The 17,987-nt window shown below is 37.1% G+C and overlaps 2 protein-coding genes across 2 annotated transcripts; one reads left to right on the forward strand and one right to left on the reverse strand.

The window, feature by feature from the left end:
- On the forward strand, nt 1-6,927 carry cd40 (CD40 molecule, TNF receptor superfamily member 5). The gene is made up of 8 exons (XM_083570585.1): nt 1-163; nt 2,939-3,020; nt 3,116-3,238; nt 3,408-3,551; nt 4,718-4,808; nt 4,929-4,987; nt 5,873-6,000; nt 6,328-6,927. The coding sequence occupies exons 1-8, from the start codon at nt 110-112 to the stop codon at nt 6,580-6,582; spliced, it is 936 nt and encodes a 311-aa protein (XP_083426711.1). The 5' UTR covers nt 1-109; the 3' UTR covers nt 6,583-6,927.
- Nucleotides 6,928-11,899: 4,972 nt separating this feature from the next.
- Nucleotides 11,900-13,767, reverse strand: irx7 (iroquois homeobox 7). Its single transcript, XM_083570365.1, has 2 exons — nt 13,109-13,767; nt 11,900-12,909 (listed from the first exon to the last, which is right to left on the reverse strand). Exons 1-2 carry the CDS (start codon nt 13,424-13,426, stop codon nt 12,118-12,120), a joined length of 1,110 nt encoding a protein of 369 aa, XP_083426491.1. The 5' UTR covers nt 13,427-13,767; the 3' UTR covers nt 11,900-12,117.
- Between the last annotated feature and the right edge of the window lie 4,220 nt (nt 13,768-17,987).

Here is a 17,987-nt window from a genome sequence, read left to right on the forward strand (position 1 = left end):
TTCGTTACGAGGGGCGTGCCTCAGTCTTAACTGCGCTGAACGAACTGAAAGACTTTATAACCGCTCTCTTTGTCTACATAGTTGTTTCCGCTGCTATTAACTCACATTAATGCTACAAACTCGACGGGCAACCATGCATCTTGGAAGCGTCTTCATTCTTCTGGTAAGTCCAGGGATCTTCCTGAGCATTATAATCGGCTCTCTGGTATTTGGACTACGCAGGATCTAATATCGGAATGATTTGCAATTGTATCGGTGATCAATGATTCTACAGGAATCAGAATCGAACAGTGTGTTTAGGGTTTAGGGTTTATTCACAATTAACAATAGTCTATAGAGACCCCTGGTTTACTTTCACTTTCGTTTTTGAGACTGGGATTTTGCCTTTACGTGTCTGTCAACGATTTCATACACGGTCTAAACTGCATGTGTGTGTGTGTGTGTGTGTGTGTGTGTGTGTGTGTGTGTGTGTGTGTGTGTGTGTGTGTGTGCGCGCGCGCGTTTCATTAGAACATAGAGTTATTAATTATGTATACATATTGTTGTCAAAGCGTCACCATGAATGTTGGGGACTTTCCGTTCTTGTACTGGGGGTATCTCTGCTCAGGAGCTTCACACATCTGTTGTTTTCATCTGCTCAGTTCAAAGTGCCTACAATAACTACACAATTCACAATTACCCCAGGGGTTTTTCCTATTCGCGCACATAAGGGTGAAACAATACTGGTCAGTTGGGTACATTTAAACAGAAATATTGTGTGATTAATTGGATATACAGAGATATTCAATATTATATTGATCACGCGCTAGGACTGACGTCACTACTGCATTTGGCTGGAGGGCGTGGCATCGTTCACATCCAAACTAGGAGCAATTCGATCTAATTCACTTTTAACAATGGATATTGTCCCAAAGCAGCAATACAGAGATCAATAGGTTGTAAAATGTGAATTTATATGATACTGCCTGTAAGTGTGTCCATATTGAATGAGGCACAGAGGAGATCAAAACTCAAATCAAAACACCCTGAGATGGTACAAGGAAGAAAACCTGAGAGGAACCAGATTCAAAAGGGAACTTTATTTGGGTGACACCGAATGTCTGTCCGCTATATGTTACGTCATTGTCAAGGTCTGGGAAGGGAGTAGGTAGAGGGTAAGGCATTGGACTTTGGCTCCGAAGTTCATAAATTCAAATTCCAGCCACACCAAATCCACTTTTGGGCCCCCTGAGCAAGGCCCCTAACTCCATAGCTACTCAGTTGTATGAGTGAGATAAATGCAAGTCACTCTGTATAAGGGAGGATCTGCCAAAAGCCATAAATGTAAATGTGTGCTGTTCAGTAATGGCTTGTTAAAAATAAAGATGTGTTCCTGCAAATTGCAGTCCTTAGTCATAGTAATATAATGTTTATGTTGATTCCAATCCAAATCCTTCCTCGTTCGTTTTTGAGATGCTCAGTAACGTCATGGATCAGCGGGAGGTAAAATGACCTTGATTTGATGAAGAGTCTGTAAATGTCACACAAGCGCATTGTAAAATTGCTGCAGCAAATGTAGGCTATTCATCAAAATAAGGATTAATTAGTATACAGTATTATCCGAAGTCATGTTTCTAACATCAGAACGCACAGCGGTTAAATGTATATTTTAGGACCAGATGTTAAATCAGTGAAAGACAATAAGGAGCAGGAGAAAAAAAGACAGAGAGAAAAACATCAGTGAGGAAGAGTATTTTAAATCAGTGGCCTGAGGAGATGATGATAGCAAAAACATCCAAAGGAAAATCTAAGGAATTAAATATTCCGAAAAAGCACTCTAGAGAGGTTAATTCAGTTGTCATGTTTTTATATGCAAAATGTTTACTAGCTAAGAAGTCAAATTATTTAAATTTTATGTGAAAACCTCACTTAGTCTTGGTGCTTTTGCTAATTGTAGGCATGATACACACTCAATTCATCATAAGTAAAATACCTTCTAAAATAAATCATTTTGCTATAACATAACTTGTTGCCTAGCTAATTAAATAATCTGCTGGAATCATCATTGATCTTGTCTGAGATCTGAGAATATGAAAAAAATTGGCATGTTAAATCATTTTACTGAGATAGTCATCGACAGGTTTCACACCGCAGTCTGGTGTTTAATACTCTGCATGGCTAAAACTTTCCGAACACCCCTCAGACCATATGATATATGATTTTTTTAATTTGAACATCCTGTTCAAAATGAAGTCTCCATTAGTCCCCCAGTAACCTTTAGCATTCACGATGAGTGTGTTAAAGGTTTAAATAAAAATGGCCATAGTTAAAAAAAAAAATACAAGTAAAGTATAAATATACTAACCATATTTTGGGCCACATCTAATTTTTCACAGAGAAAATACATACAGACTGCAGAGAAAAACAGTAATCTATTGTTTTGCACCTAAAGGTCCAGGTTCAAGTCCTTGTAAAGACTTATTTTTACTAAATACCAAAATATGCTACTTAATAGAACCCTGTTTGGGTTAGATAATGATCCCGAATGTACAGTTCATTCTAATCAAAACAAACATTTTGGGATTATTGAAAGCAATGTGGTGTGAAATAAATAGAGAAGTTCGTATGCATATTCTTCTGTCGTTGCTGGGCATCAGAGGAAGTGGCGCAATGCTTTTGTGGGGTCTTTTACAAAACAAAAGTGAAACAAATATTTTGTAAAGTAATATAATACAAGTTAATAAGTTTGAGGTTTGAGCAATGAGTGTGGACTTAAATGTATACTGTGTTATGTATTTGCTGCTTGTTATCTTTTTTTACTCTCTGTATATTAGCATCTGTATTATTTCAAATTTTGGTCCCGGAGGACCATTCGCTCTAGTGCATATATTCACTGGATATTGAAGAGCTAATGTAAAGTTTTGTCTTGATGCTTGATTTGTGTTATATTTATTTATAGGTTGTAGCTGTTGTTGCTGAGTCCTGTGATTCGGAAACCCATTATTTAAAGGATGGTAAATGCTGCAAGATGTGTGAGCCAGGTAATGTTAGACTTCTGTTCTTTTTGTTATCATTTGGTGTTACATGTTTATGTTTGTATATGCAAGCTCACTTGATTATGCTAACTGTCTTCAAGGTAAGATGATGAAAGAAACGGTCAACTGTGAAAACCCACTCTGCCTGGATTGTGCTGATGGGGAATATCAGGAGAATTACACTAAGGAATCTCTGTGCAAACGCCAGCCCCGCTGTGACTCAAGTGAGTTTACATTTTGCCACAGTTTAATTTAATGTGCAAATTCAATGTTCAACATTCTCATTAAAGATGCATATAAATGTAGTTATAATATCAATTTGATTCAAATGCTAAAGACTTTTGATGATTTTTCATTCCTCTCCACTTTTTTTTCCTGTTCTCGGTTAAACAGACCTCAATTTGCAGACTCCAGTACGTAGCAAGACACAAAGAAGTCCATGTGTGTGTAAACCCAACCATCACTGCAGTAGCCAATCGTGTGATTCCTGTGTGAAAAACAGAGTATGCAAAGCAGGCGAGAGTGTGAGCAAACCTGGTAAGTGTGTTCAGAGATGGCAAAAGTACACACATCCTTCGCTCAAGTAGAAGTGCAGATACTCATGTTTTAAAAGACTTTGATAAAACATAAAGTACTGACTACACTTTTTAACTCAAGTTAAAGTAAAGAATTATGGGCCCTGACATGTACTTAAGTAAAAATAGCTATTACTACTACCTGTTTTAGTGTCAGGCTGGTAACTAAACCTCACATCATATTAATATATAAATATATCAATTTTGTTATTTAATGAATGTATCCAGGATGAACATCCACTATATAGAACACACACAGAGAAAAGAAGATGATGATCAGGTGATCAGGAAGGTCTCTGTTCTCAGTCAACATCACTGACTCCCTCTGCCTCATCCACAATAAACGCTTCTGCCCTGCTTGTTGTTAGCTTCGTAGGCTAGCCTATGTTTGTGGTCCATGATTGCCAGTAAATAATACACCAGTGGTAGGTTAAAAAAAAAAGCAGTGCAATGAGAAGTAATCTGTTAATGGGCAGAAAACAGGGAGAAATGAAATGAACAAAGTTTTTACAAAGTAGAAAGTACAAAGATTGTTGTGAAAAATTTAATAAGGGAAAGTAAAAAGTTGTCTGAAATATAGTGAAGTACTGATACCAGAAAAATCTACTTGAAGCATTTTGTATGTTTTAGTATGTTGCATAAGGATTTTTATAGCCCAGTTATCATGAATTATGTTAAGATTTTATTTATATAACAATTTTTCATAAGCAAAGACTTAGAATATATATATATATATATATATATATATATATATATATATATATATATATATATATATATATAGATATAGATATATATATATAAATAAATAAATAAATAAAAAAAGATATAAAAAATAATATTTTAGTAGTAGAAATAGTAGTTGTATAGTTATAGAAAAGTATAATATCATTTTAATAATTATAATATGCATTAAAATTCAATTGTAATTGTGTGAAATGTGTTCGAGTGTGAAAAATCAGGCTGTCCCAAAAGAATTGGAGGGGAAAATATTTATTTTGTATTGATTAATATTGTCATTTTTGTCAGTCCACAAATTCCTATGAGTGGATTCACTGGATTCGTTGGAGTTTTTATTGCAAAAGCAGGTTGCAAGGCATTTTATGCCCATGTTTTTTGTCTTTACAGCCAGCGAAAACAACGATGTAGAGTGTACCCCATGTCCCAATGGTACATTTTCCGAAGCTGAGTCAGCAGCAATCTGCAAGCCTTGGACCTTGTATGTTTACAATTATTTTTATACAAAAACGGCATCAATATAGTGATTCTCGCTTCGTTGTCAATTTTGTTTTTCCTTTACATACTCAAAATTCATTTCTATTGTTTCTTCGTAATACAGATGTGATTCAGGATTCAAAGAAGTTATTCCAGGCACTTCCACATCGGACAGAGAGTGTGGTGCGTACATATTTATTCGTTGCGCTTTAAGTGGTTTGTCTAGGCCACGTAGCCTTATCGTGTTTATGTACTTCAGTAAGGAACTGAAAAAGTGGGTGGGAAAACACAGACTTGGTGATGTCACTGATTTAGTATCGCTTCCTTTGCTATGTGTAATACTTGAAACTGCACAAACGCACAGCTGCAGCTTTTTCTGGAAGAAGTAACTCTGCCATCACCACTGTAAAAAAATAGCATCGGTGTGGTAGACTGTATTCTACTTATAGCTCTGATATACTAATAAATATCTTCCTTTGGTTAATAGACTGAAATCAGTGGGACATCAATGATATTGGGTTTATTCATAGAGTAGGTGGATTATCATATAGGAAATAATTTTTTTTTAGGAAAATATTTCCTACATCATTACTAAAGCAAGAAACTCAATAATCACAATTCAAAAACTCTCCTTTCACTGCAGCCACAACGGCGGCACAGCAGACATTATCTCCAGCAGAAGCATCGATATTACCCTCATAAAATTAGCATTTTTTTTAATGTTGCATTTACGGTTTCTCGGGTTTAGGCAACATAGAGTTAAAAAAAATGTAATACAAAAAAATCCATCAGCACACCCGAGAGAAACGCTAAGAATAGACTATTGGGAGAAATTGTATGCATATTCCAAGAAAGTCAGTGTTTCTGATGGAGTTTAGACCAAGATGGCCTTGCTGGACCATTACTGAAGTTCATCAGGAAGGCTTTTGAACATATTTAAATAATAAATAAAGTGGCTGAACAGAAGATTTTTTTTAAAGGACATAATGAAAGTTTATATCTGTATGCATGAGAAGTTGAAATCCTTTCTTTTTTTTTCTTTTTTTTTTTCTTTTTTTTTTTTTATAGAGGTGCAGAGTCAGAAACTTGCCATCGTCATACCTTTGGTACTGATTGTGCTGCTCTTAGTGGTTTTGGGATGTTTAAGTTTTGCTTTTTACAGAAGAGGTAAAGCCAATTCAATTATCTATATATGTGTGTGTGTGTGTGTGTGTGTGTGTGTGTGTGTGTGTGTGTGTGTGTGTGTGTGTGTGTGTGTGTGTGTGTGTGTGTGTGTGTGTGTGCTAATATTGGGCTTATATTTGAAGATTTTGATATTGGGATGTGTGTGTTCTTTAAAGTAACATTCTTTTTTTATTGAACACAGGCAAAACAGAAGACCCATCGTTTGCCAAAATGGTACTAAAACATTTTTGTCTCATTTTCACAACTCTACTGTGATGCAACTAGCGTCTATTTTTCATTCAGGTCTTTTTATTCCATATCCGTATTTAAAACATCTGGCTTTCTTTTTTTGTTAACAGGTACATGAAATTTGTGACAAAGGAAAAACCCCGCAGCACGTTGAAGACATCGTGCACGTAGAAATCGAACCGGAACCGGAACTTCCTCCGCCCAATCAGCCGCAAGAAGACACTGATGAGGATATTTTAAAAAATGAGGAACCCTTACTCCCAGGCATCTCTGAAAAAGGACAACCTGTCATTCAAGACAACAGTAAATCCTTACTTCTTTCTGAGGCCGAAACAGAGCCGGGAAGCTTTCAAGTCCGTTTGTAATTTCGTCATCACACTTCACGTGCATTAATATGCTTAGCAAAGCACGGCTGGAATTAAGTGACTGTATTCAGTAATAATAACGTCGTGTTGTGTGATGTAGCTTGCCGCAACTTAAAAACAAACAGCATGCGATTTCCACTTGTGCCGCTACTGCAATATTATCCAGTTGATATCAGTACAGGAAGTGATAACAGATATGCTTATCCAGCAAGATCATATGTGTGAATAAGTTATAGACGTGGGTTGCACTACTTTTTTTTTCACTTAGTTGTATATATTTGTATTATTGTGATGTTTCATTTGTGTTTAATTTGTGATAAATCCAATAAAGAGATGTCTGGTTCATCCCTGGCATTAATCCCTGTATAAAGCCATTAAAGTCCATTTGCATGACATTTGAATGCGGTATTTAGAAGGCACTGATCATTATTACAGTTTTTCTCAGTTGCTTTGGAGCATTTCTCGAATCTTTCTTTGCAAACCAGTAAGTGCATTTCTCAAAACAATTTGTACATACACCACAAAACATTGGGTTTCTCGCAAAAGTCTGTACTTTTCTCAAAATCCTTAGTACATCTCTCAAAAGTAAGTATTTGTAATGTCATTGCCATTAAAATGAAAAGTCCTCTTTCATTGGTTACAAACAAAATCATCAAAATGTTTAGGCATGTTGTCAGTATGATGGTGCACAGTTTCAGGATTTCTTGATATAAACTATGGTTTGGATCACAGAGACTGAAAATGCACAAAATTTGACTTTCATTTTGGCATCAATGGATTTCAGCAGCACAAATTCATTTATTTGATTGGATATTTGATTTATATTGATTGCAAAAGACCGGACAGCATTCACACTGTTGTGTACAAGTGTTCGTTTGTTTCTTAGTTGTTTGCTCTGTCTGTATACACTCTTCAATTGACACAATTCACAAGATACACCTTTGACCTGTTTAGAGAACTGATTGATTATTAGTTGATCTGATGCCATACATTCCTCTTCATTAGTGTCATTCAAGATTCATCTGCACAATTCATCAATTCAAGTCACATTTACAAAAACAAGTTTAATCGAAATTTTAGATGACAGATGATAATGACTGGTTGAACCATTTTGCATTCAGTGACTTATGCAATGATCGGATATTGAGATGTTTTGGGGGTTAAGACTATTCAGGTGTAACCAGTATAATATATTTCGATCAACATGACATAAACAAAATATATATTGTTGATATATTTTGATCAACATGACATAAACAAGGAAGGTCTGGGGTTCAAGCCCCGGTATCGCTAAGCTGCCACTCTTGGGCCCTTGAGCAAGGCCCTTAACCCTCTATGCTCCGGGGGTCCCTTACGAGGGAAATATCAAGGTCCGTGACGTGGGGCCACCTTCCCGTGGGCTCACCACCTGCAGGGGGGACCGTAAGGGACGGTGCTGTGAGGATTGGGCAGCAGTCGAAGGCGGGGGCCTGCTTAGACTGCTGCCCCCGCGACCCGGATTACGGATAAGCGGGAGAAAATGAATGAAGGATGAATGAATGACATAAACAACTGATAATGTAGGAAACAGCAGACACTTGTACGCAATTGATTAAATTAATGTACAAAAGCTTTCGCAATTTAACCAAAGCAACAGGAAATTGTTTTTTTGATGAGCACAAGTGATTAAATGAGGTGGAGGTTGAACAAGTAGGTTTGAGAATTAAAGCAACTGAGAAAAACTGTAACATGACAAAATGTCTAATTTTGTGGGTATGGGTTTTCTAGCAATAAATAGACATTTGGTGCAGCCCAGATGAGGATGGGTTCCCCCTTGAGTCTAGTTTTTTTCAAGGTTTTTTCCTTATGCCAATTCGGGAAGTTTTTCCTTTTCACAGTCGCCACTTATCAAGAAGATTTTATTAATTTTTATCACCACATTATCTGTGTAAAACTGCTTTAAGACAATGTTTATTGTTAAAAGCGCTATACAAATAAAATTGAATTGAATTGAATTGAATTGAATTGAATTGAATTGAATTGAATTGAATTGAATTGAACAAGATACCATAAATTTGAGAGCATCTTTAGTGTGTGCTGGTGTGTTATGTTATTTAAAATTTCCACATGGTGGCGCTGTTCAGAAGCACAGGCAACGTGCAAAACTACACTATAAGGTAAAACATTGGGACACTTGACATTTCCAGCCATTGTGTAGTTCCTCTCCAAACATTTACCACAAGGTTGGATGCACACAATAGTATAGGGTGTCACTGGATGTGGTAGCGTTACATTTTCCCTTCACTTGAATTAGAAGACCCAAAACCTGTTCCAGCATGACATGCCCCTGTGCACAACACAAGATCCATGAAGATAAGGTTTACATGGATTGAACTAGATCTGGAGTAGCCTCCTATAAAGCTCTGACCTCAAGCACTCTGAACACCTTTGGAATGAATTGGAATGCTGACTGCACCCCAGGCCTCCTCACACTACATCACTACTTGAATTTACTAACACCTTTTTGGGCTGAATGACACAAATCGCCACAAGCACTCTACAAAATCTAGTAAAACATCTTCCCAGGAGCGTGGAGGCTCAGTGTAGCACCAGGGTTCTGGAGGAACGTTGTCTCGTTTTTACTCTGTACTGTGTACCACTGTGTATAGTAGAAACGACAAGAGTAGACTTGAGAAGTATAAATAGACATGAATAGTTCGAAATCTGTCTTACTGTAACAGGAATACCTCTATATTTTGGCTTCTTAGGTACAGAGCAAACATTTTCAGATAGTTTTAAATTATTCACATCTAAATATTTTTTTTTAAACTGTAGCAAAAACAGAGTAAACAGCAATAAAAAACAAAACCAATGACAGTATTTGTGACTTTTTCCTAGTACACACCCACACTGGCACATAGATAAATAAATATCGGGATGGATGGATGGATGGATGAATGGCTGGCTGGCTGGCTGGCTGGCTGGCTGGCTGGCTGGATGGATGGATGGATGGATGGATGGATGGATGGATGGATGGATGGATGGATGGATGGATGGATGGATAGATAGATAGATAGATAGATAGATAGATAGATAGATAGATAGATAGATAGATAGATAGATAGATAGATAGATAGATAGATAGATAGATAGATAGATAGATAGATAGATAGATAGATAGATAGATAGATCTCTGTGGTCTCAAATAGGATTTTGTTGCTTTCCATTATGTTTAGTGGATACCATCAAGGACCATCAATAGAACACCTTTTGCTACACGCAGATCAGATGTTGGTATCTATTGGATATCAATGGGGGCCATTAGAACGTCATTCAGCCTCCAGATTCCAGGAAGTTTTCTACAATGGTTTCTACAATTATGTACACAACTACACTTTATAATGGGAACTATAGACTTAACATTCTATAGGTTTTTTTTAACTAGGCATTTAGGAAATCCTTGAATATTTAAATAATAAGTACTAAACGTGTTACTGTGAACTATACTTTTAGTATTTATTGTTTTAAATATACATGTACATTTAGTTAAAATGCTGTTCCATATAATCCGCCATACTTACAGGAGAAAGCGGTTACTGAAGATGAAGGAATTTGTTACTGGTGAGAATTCTGTTCTCGGGTAAGTAGTACATTTACATTTACAGCACTCGGGGCCTTGCTTAGGGGCCCAGCAGCTTGATGTTGCTGAAATTTAAATTCACGGTTTTCCGATCAGAAGTCTAATGCCTTAACCACTGAGCTACCACTTTCCCTGAGAAATAAAAGATTTTCAAGATCATTTGATAAATTCAGTAATCTACTGAACATTCTGAATAGCTAAATGATTTATTAAAATAAACTAGGACACTAAAATGAAACATATGTAGTAAATATGAAACGTTTAATTTAGTCCAGAATATAAACTCTAAACAGATGTCAAGAGCATTTTCAACTAATTGAATAGTGAACATATGCATCAGCAGGACCGGTTTATATGTTTAACCAAAATTTCCCCACCTTTTAAACCCTCCAGTCCGCCCTGCAGTCATGTTTAGACAAGGATTACATCTCATCTGGGCTACATGTAAGAAGCCATGACCAGGCTTGGATTTCCGAACCCCGGTGTGTTTGCCATGCACGGGTGCCAAAGGGGAATTGTGCATTTCAAACCCGCTCTTTTTTAGCACCCAGGAGTTTTCTCATTATCCCTGGATTAGCAGGCCACGGGGCTTTGAATTTACATGGAGACCTGAATAACTAACATCGCAAAGGTCTTCTTTCACCCCTATCCTTCAAGAAAAAAAAAAAAAAACAGAATTAGGTTCTCCTGGGGGTTAATCCTGTTGATGTGTGTGTGCTGTGTGCCGAAGGGCACCTTTGCAGGAACTCTTACATAAAATGTCCACGATGGATAAAATTTTATTTAATTAAAACTTTTGAACATTGTGATGCACAGCGCATGTTATTTCACAAATACACTCACGACTGAATTATTCATTTTGCACCACAAGACATAAAGATTTGCTGGGGGTGGTACCATCCGAGGGTTCTTTTCCACCTTTATTATGTATCTTATATCTGGAATGTTGCATTTGCTAATAAAGTAAAACAATGAGGAACTCAATCAGAGATTTCTTATATAATGTACCTTATTTAAATATAGTATAATGCATACGTAAGGTACCAAATAATGCACTTCTACTTGGGACGGTTCCACCACAGCAAAAAAGTGTCTAGTAATTAATCTCATCATATTTAATATTACAATGCATTTCTATTGTAATATCCATTATAGGTGTGTTTCTTTTGATATCTTTTAACTTTAAAATCAAGTCTGTCTTTCAGGGGTTAGGAAAAAGAGAAGAGGATGAGGGTCTGTCACCAGCTTGGCAGATTCAGAGCAGATAATGGTCTTAATTATCACCCAGCAAGACGAAACAGTTTGTGTTCTTAATCCTCACTGCCCTGAATTGTTTTAACAGATCAACGCCAGATATGCAAATCCCTTAATGGCTCTGTTTTCCCACATAACATGAAAGCGGAAAAAAAAAATACCCTCACCCTCTCATTTAACCCCCCAGGCTTTGAGAGATGACCCCAATCCTGTTTAGATAACAATACTACAAAATATTGAATCAAATATTTAGCAGGAGAAAATATTGGAAGCATAATTACACTCGCATGGACCTTTTTTATGCAAGGTTATGCATACCAGTATATATTTTTATTACCTAGAAACACTCGAATTTCTATCAAATGGACTGAAAAAGGGCATTGAAGACCTTTTTTTTTTAGATGTTTTATTTTAGCAAAAATAATTAATCATGGTCATGTAAAAAGCATTTTATAATTTACAATGTGTACAACAAGAATAAAATTTACAATTATTTACAACCTCAAGCTCATTTGGTGTTTAAACCAGGCGTAGGGTTTAAACCCGACTGTAAACTTCATGACTAAAGGGTCCGTGGTAAGAATAGAATATGAAAAAAAAAACAGGTCAAGCTCTTCAGAGAACAGTTCAAAAGTGCAAACATCTGCCTTGCGTGAGTTGCATTAACAGTTTAACTGACTTTGTGGAAGGAAGTGTGCAGGGTAGTTTGCAGGGAAGTAGCTGCTCCTGGACGCCCAGTTTGCCCATAATTTGCTAAAGTCTTGACAATGCTCATTGCTCTTCTTCACTGGAGTTTCAGAAGTGGCCGTTTCTGCTAGAGACCAGATTTTCGGTTTCTGTCCATTAGCATTTTCTTTACACTCCTTCCTCGCAGATTCACAGCCAGCCTCGCTGTTTCCGGTCGTAACCTCAACCGAGCCGGAAGTGTCACCCACGTTGGGTGTTTCGAGTCCCTCCGTGAGGCGTTCCTCAGCCTGGCGCGGGGACGCGCTCTCTCCTGCGCACAGCTCCTCCTCAGCATCAGCATCGACATCAACAACCTGAGAGTCGATGTCGACCTCATCATCCGAGCACCTGTCTTTCTGCGAGGAGACATCTTCCTCTTCCTCCACCTCGCTTTCATCGTCCTCGTCGCTCTTGGCTTTGGACGCCCAGCTGACGCGGTTCTCTTTCTTGAGGCGGCGACGCGCGTTGGCGAACCAGGTGGACACCTGAGTCAGGCTCATCTTAGTGACGATGGCCAGCATGATCTTCTCGCCCTTGGTAGGGTACGGGTTCTTCAGATGCTCGCTGAGCCAAGCTTTCAGCGCGCCCGTGCTCTCCCGACTCGCCACTTTGGCAACGCGTCCGGGCTCGTCCGCCACCACGGGTCTGTACGGAGAGAAGTACGCCCCGCCGCGGCTCAGCAGAGCCTGGTGATAGGGGGAAGCCGCTTTCATGTCATAGGAGCTTCCCTGGAAAATGATTGAAAAGAAAAATGCAATTAGTTCACTTGTAGAAACCCTTATATTTGCGTAACTGCGGCGTGCGTAATTACGCGCAACACACAACATGCACGGAAAACGAATTCCACTAAATCACTCTGGTGAACTTCAAATTCAGTTTGAAAACGCATTAAAACTAAAAGCAGAGGTCAGGATTAATTGCACCTACCATATGTGACACGTGTCCAGCATGTGGGAACGGAATGAACGTGTATCCCGGTATTCCTGAAAAAGGCAGAGGAATCCCAGCCATGGCAGCAAGATGAGGAGGTGGATGAGGATGTTGCTGTTGCAACCCTGGCCCACATCCTAGCATCTGATATCCAGCAGGCATGGAGACGTTCCTGTCCACAAAGTAGTGACCAAATCCGCTTGGAGAAGCAGGCATCCTAATAACCAGAGCATCAAAAGTTGGTGTGATCGCTCTCCGAGAGCGCAGGCTCGCTTTATAGGTGGGGAGGCAGCAATGGGCGGGGCCAAGTGACATGACTGACAGTTGTAGCCCTGACCCCCCCAAAAAAGCCTTGAGCTTTCACTCGGACCCAAAATCCCTTCAAAGGAGAATTCCGCTGTTCCTTTTAACGGCCCCTAAAAAGCCATTAAGCACACGATACTTATCTGAGTCCTGCGATCTGCATTGTGGCACAGATAAATAGCAATGCCTCATTTGAAATTCACATCATTGGAGATAAGGCCATCTTAAAGGATACCCTTTAGACGACCACGATGGTGAGGAGGATGAGGATGAGGATGATGATGATGATGATGGCCATTGCATTACATATCTACATCTCAATATTAAACAACCCTCTTAAAGGATACCCTTTAGACGACCACGAGGATGATCATAAGGATGAGGTTGATAAGGTTGAGGATGATGATGGTCACTTTACAAATCTACATCTCAAAATTTATGTTTATGTGTATCCACGAGGATGAGGATGAGGATGATGAGGGTCAATGCATTACAAATCTAAACATGCAACCATGCATTAAACATGAAGTGCGTTCATACACAAACATTTGCAAGTAAAGTGATCCTGGGTTCAATCTCGAGTATATAAAAATAAATAAATAAAATTGTGTACTAGTAAAATCATACACTTTATGTCACAGAACATCAGCGACAGTAAAAAGGCATGATTGCAAAAAAATACAAAATAAATCAAAATCCAAGCGCAAATGGGTGCATGATAAATCTAATAATAATTCAGATTGTTTCATCTCGGAGTGTGTGAACAGGACGAGGCGAGACAGCAATGGAGGAAGATTAATGGGAATTTGATTAACAACACTGTGTCATGGCGCAGTTTGACACCTCGGAACAATCTGCCACTGAACCAGGACTGAACTTTACCGCTTTTATCGAAACGGGTCAAATGATGCGCTTTAAAAAAAAAAAAACTCGAACAGGATAAATCGTTTCCACCTGACACTGGGGAAAACGAATTTATTTTGTGGTCGTGTTTTTTCGGAGTTTTTTTCTTTGTTTGTTCACAGAAGTGCGCAAGGAAATAAGCACACCGCTTCTGTCAACCTATTATTATTATTATTATTATTAATATAATAATAATATATATATATATATATAAAATATTAGAACTTAGATTAGCATTATTATTATTATTATTATTATTATTATTATTATTATTATTATTATTATTATTATTATTATCATTATTATTATTATCATTATTATAAATATTATTATTGTTATTATTATTATTATCATTATTATTATTATTATTACTATCATCATTATTATAAATATTATTATTATTATTATTATTATTATTATTATTATTATTATTATTATTATTATCATTATTATATAATATTCCACTAGTAAAAATAGCATTTTGTCAGTGGAAGAGAACCCTCAATATTTTATATTTTTATCATTTACTAAATGGTTATTAGCTTACTATATGTATTTATATTATTCATTTATTTCTTAAAATGTAATTTAATAAACGATACGTGACATTTTTAATGTTGTTTTTTCCTCAAAGATGGAGTGTACATTCTCTTTTAAAATATATATATTAGAGTGAATACTTGAATCGTGATTATTACATTGTTTTGTTCATTGGTTTTTTTTTTTATTTACAATATTTTTGGAGCCATATTTCAAAAAGAAAACAAGCGACAAGTTTGACATTAGTAAAAAAAAAAAAAAAAAAAGGATGTGATGAGATAAATAAAAAAAATAGTAGAATAAAATGTAAAAAAGTATACTAAAATAAAATAATAGAATAAGTGTAAAATAGAATGAAATAAGTAGAATAAAATAGGCATAATAAAATAACATTAAATAAGTATAATAAGATCAAATATATTTTTTGAATAATAATAAAATCTCTAGTTTTTCTGGTTGGATTTGGGTTTGAGCAGGAAAGAGATTTGAGTAGCTGTGAGTCGCTTGTTGTTTCGGTTGTTGTAATGAAATGGGTCTAAGTGAAACAGGTGTTGACTAATGTATATGATAATGACAGCAGAACAGATGCTAATGCAGCATTGTTCCAGAGGCGCAGATAAGATTAGAATTCCACAACATCCATGCGAATAGAGCTGCTGCTCTCCCCTGCGGAGAAAAGCACCACAAACACAGCCGAAAATACACACACACACACACACACACACACACACACACACACACACACACACACACACACACAGACACTTTATGGGAATTCAGAAAAGCCACACACTTTCAATAAGAAAGTTGCAGGAAAGCTTCATGCACTACTAAATGTACAGGAACAGATCAGCTCGAATAAAAGCTTGAATAATGCACATTACAAGCCATGTCATTTTTCTACGAACTATTATTCATTATTTTTATTTTGTAATCATTTCAATAATGTAATCATTTAGAAATACAGGTCTGTTTGTGTGTGTGTGTGGGGGGGGGTGGGGGTAAGAAGCATTTGGGAAATAATTAAATAATTAAATAATTGTTATAATCTTTCAATAAAAAATACATCTCGTAAAAAAAAAAAAAAAAAAAAAAAAAAACTGTACTATAGTTGTAGTATCACTTAGTTTATCATGACTAAATTAATAATAATAATAATAATAATAATAATAATAATAATAATAATAATAGGGGGGGGAGTGGTGGCTCCAGCGGTTAAGGCGCTGGGTTGCCGATCGGAAGGTCTGGGGTTCGAGCCCCGGTATCGCCAGGCTGCCACTCTTGGGCCCTTGAGCAAGGCCCTTAACCCTCTATGCTCCGGGGGTCCCTTACGAGGGAAATATCAAGGTCCGTGATGTCGGAGTGACGTGGGGCCGCCTTCCCGTGGGCTCACCACCTGCAGGAGGGACCGTGAGGGACGGTGCTATGAGGATTGGGCAGCAGTCAAAGGCAGGGGCCTGCTTAGACTGCTGCCCCCGCGACCCGAATTACGGATAAGCGGGAGAGAATGAATGAATGAATAATAATAATAGTAATAATAATGATGATGATGATGATAATAATAATAATAATAATAATAATAATAATAATAATAATAATAATAATAATAATAATAATAATAGAACAGCTGAAAAGCTTCAAGAACAAATTTCGCCTCTTCTGTACAACGGCCTGAACAGTGAGCACAGATCAGGGATTATGCTGCAAGCAGCTCAGGGCAACAATCACTGTGTCCATCATTCACAGCTCTGTTTTCTTTCCTTCCTCCATTCTCTGACTGCACACAATGCAGGTGTTACACATGCTCCAGCAGGTCAAGTTAACACCGTTTGCCTAAAGGATGTTACTCGTTTGCAAAGAGAGTACAGGAGGCAAAAGGGGGGGATCTGCACTATAGTCACAATGGGATCTAAAATATAATGAGGAGAGAACGAGAGTTCTGGCAACCAGGCAGAGACTATAGAATGTCAGGCAAAAAGTTTTTATTTAATGTAAAGATCAACTTGATAGAAAGAGTTAGCTTTTTTCAGTCTTCAGTCTTTCAGATTCTCAGATGTAAAAAAAAAAAATAAATCTGTATGCAAACCTCATTAAACCTGTTGTCTTTGATAAAGCGCACAATTAGATTTGGATGCCGTTTGTAGTACTGAAAGATAAAAAAAAAAAAAAGAATGGCCTTTCCAAGTCAAACTGAGAAGAACAGACCACAGTATGTACGACCTAATGAGTTGATAATGACAGTGGCCAAAAGGTGTGACTTCATTTAGTGGCCCCTGCATACCACTGAGATAACAAAAGGCCTGAGCGTGTAATTAGGATAGACCATAGTCTGGACTGAATAAGGTCTGTTAACAAAAGCTTGAAGGGAATCCACAGAAAGCATTTAACACTCTGACACCTTCGCCATGTTAGTTTTTCTTTCCGAAGCGAGTTCCTGATTACTGCCGAGGAAATACTTCAGCTTGTGAAACACTCTGACGTGTTTTTTTTACTTTTCGTGAGAATATACAACACAAGCTTGATTTGATGTTGAGAGTTTCGTAACCAAAGAATAATTGCAATGAAACATATGGAATATATATATATATATATATATAAAATATTAGAACTTAGATTAGCATTATTATTATTATTATAATTATAATTATTATTACTATTATTAGGCCACAAAATATTAAGACTTGCTTGGAAAATAATTAAAATAATATAGAGATGATCTATACACACTGTCAGCATATGTATCGTAATTTGAGACACTGAAAAATGTTCTCATGGCCTATATCTTTTATTTTAAAGTAGTTTATTATTACACTATAGTGCCACACTGGCATATTATTGACCCCCACACCCACAATCCACAAATGTTAGTGTTAAAAAATTCAGATTAAAGAATCAAATCAAACAGATAAGAAAAAAGAAAAACACCCCACAATCTAAAAACCACTGTGTTTCTCCTCGGCCCCCCCTGAGCCCCCTATTGGAAGCACTAACAGGATTTACCGAGGCCTCGGTCCCAAATGGAGGGCTGTTAGCATAGCGTGAATGTTATCAATGCTGTCCCACCTCTTTGCTATCAATTCTCCCCCTCCACCTCCAGCCCATCTTTTGTCGTTTCCCTTATCAGCCCTAC

The sequence above is a fragment of the Silurus aristotelis genome (assembly GCF_946808225.1).
Source record: "Silurus aristotelis genome assembly, chromosome: 19".
Lineage (NCBI taxonomy): Eukaryota > Metazoa > Chordata > Actinopteri > Siluriformes > Siluridae > Silurus > Silurus aristotelis.

Coding starts and splice junctions, on each gene's coding strand:
- irx7 (XM_083570365.1), bottom strand. CDS start 13,426: ATGTCACTTGGCCCCGCCCATTGCTGCCTCCCCACCTATAAAGCGAGC. Junction 12,910..13,108: donor CTGGACACGTGTCACATATG/GTAGGTGCAATT, acceptor ATCATTTTCCAG/GGAAGCTCCTATGACATGAA.
- cd40 (XM_083570585.1), top strand. CDS start 110: ATGCTACAAACTCGACGGGCAACCATGCATCTTGGAAGCGTCTTCATT. Junction 3,239..3,407: donor CCAGCCCCGCTGTGACTCAA/GTGAGTTTACAT, acceptor TCGGTTAAACAG/ACCTCAATTTGCAGACTCCA. Junction 4,988..5,872: donor CACATCGGACAGAGAGTGTG/GTGCGTACATAT, acceptor TTTTTTTTATAG/AGGTGCAGAGTCAGAAACTT.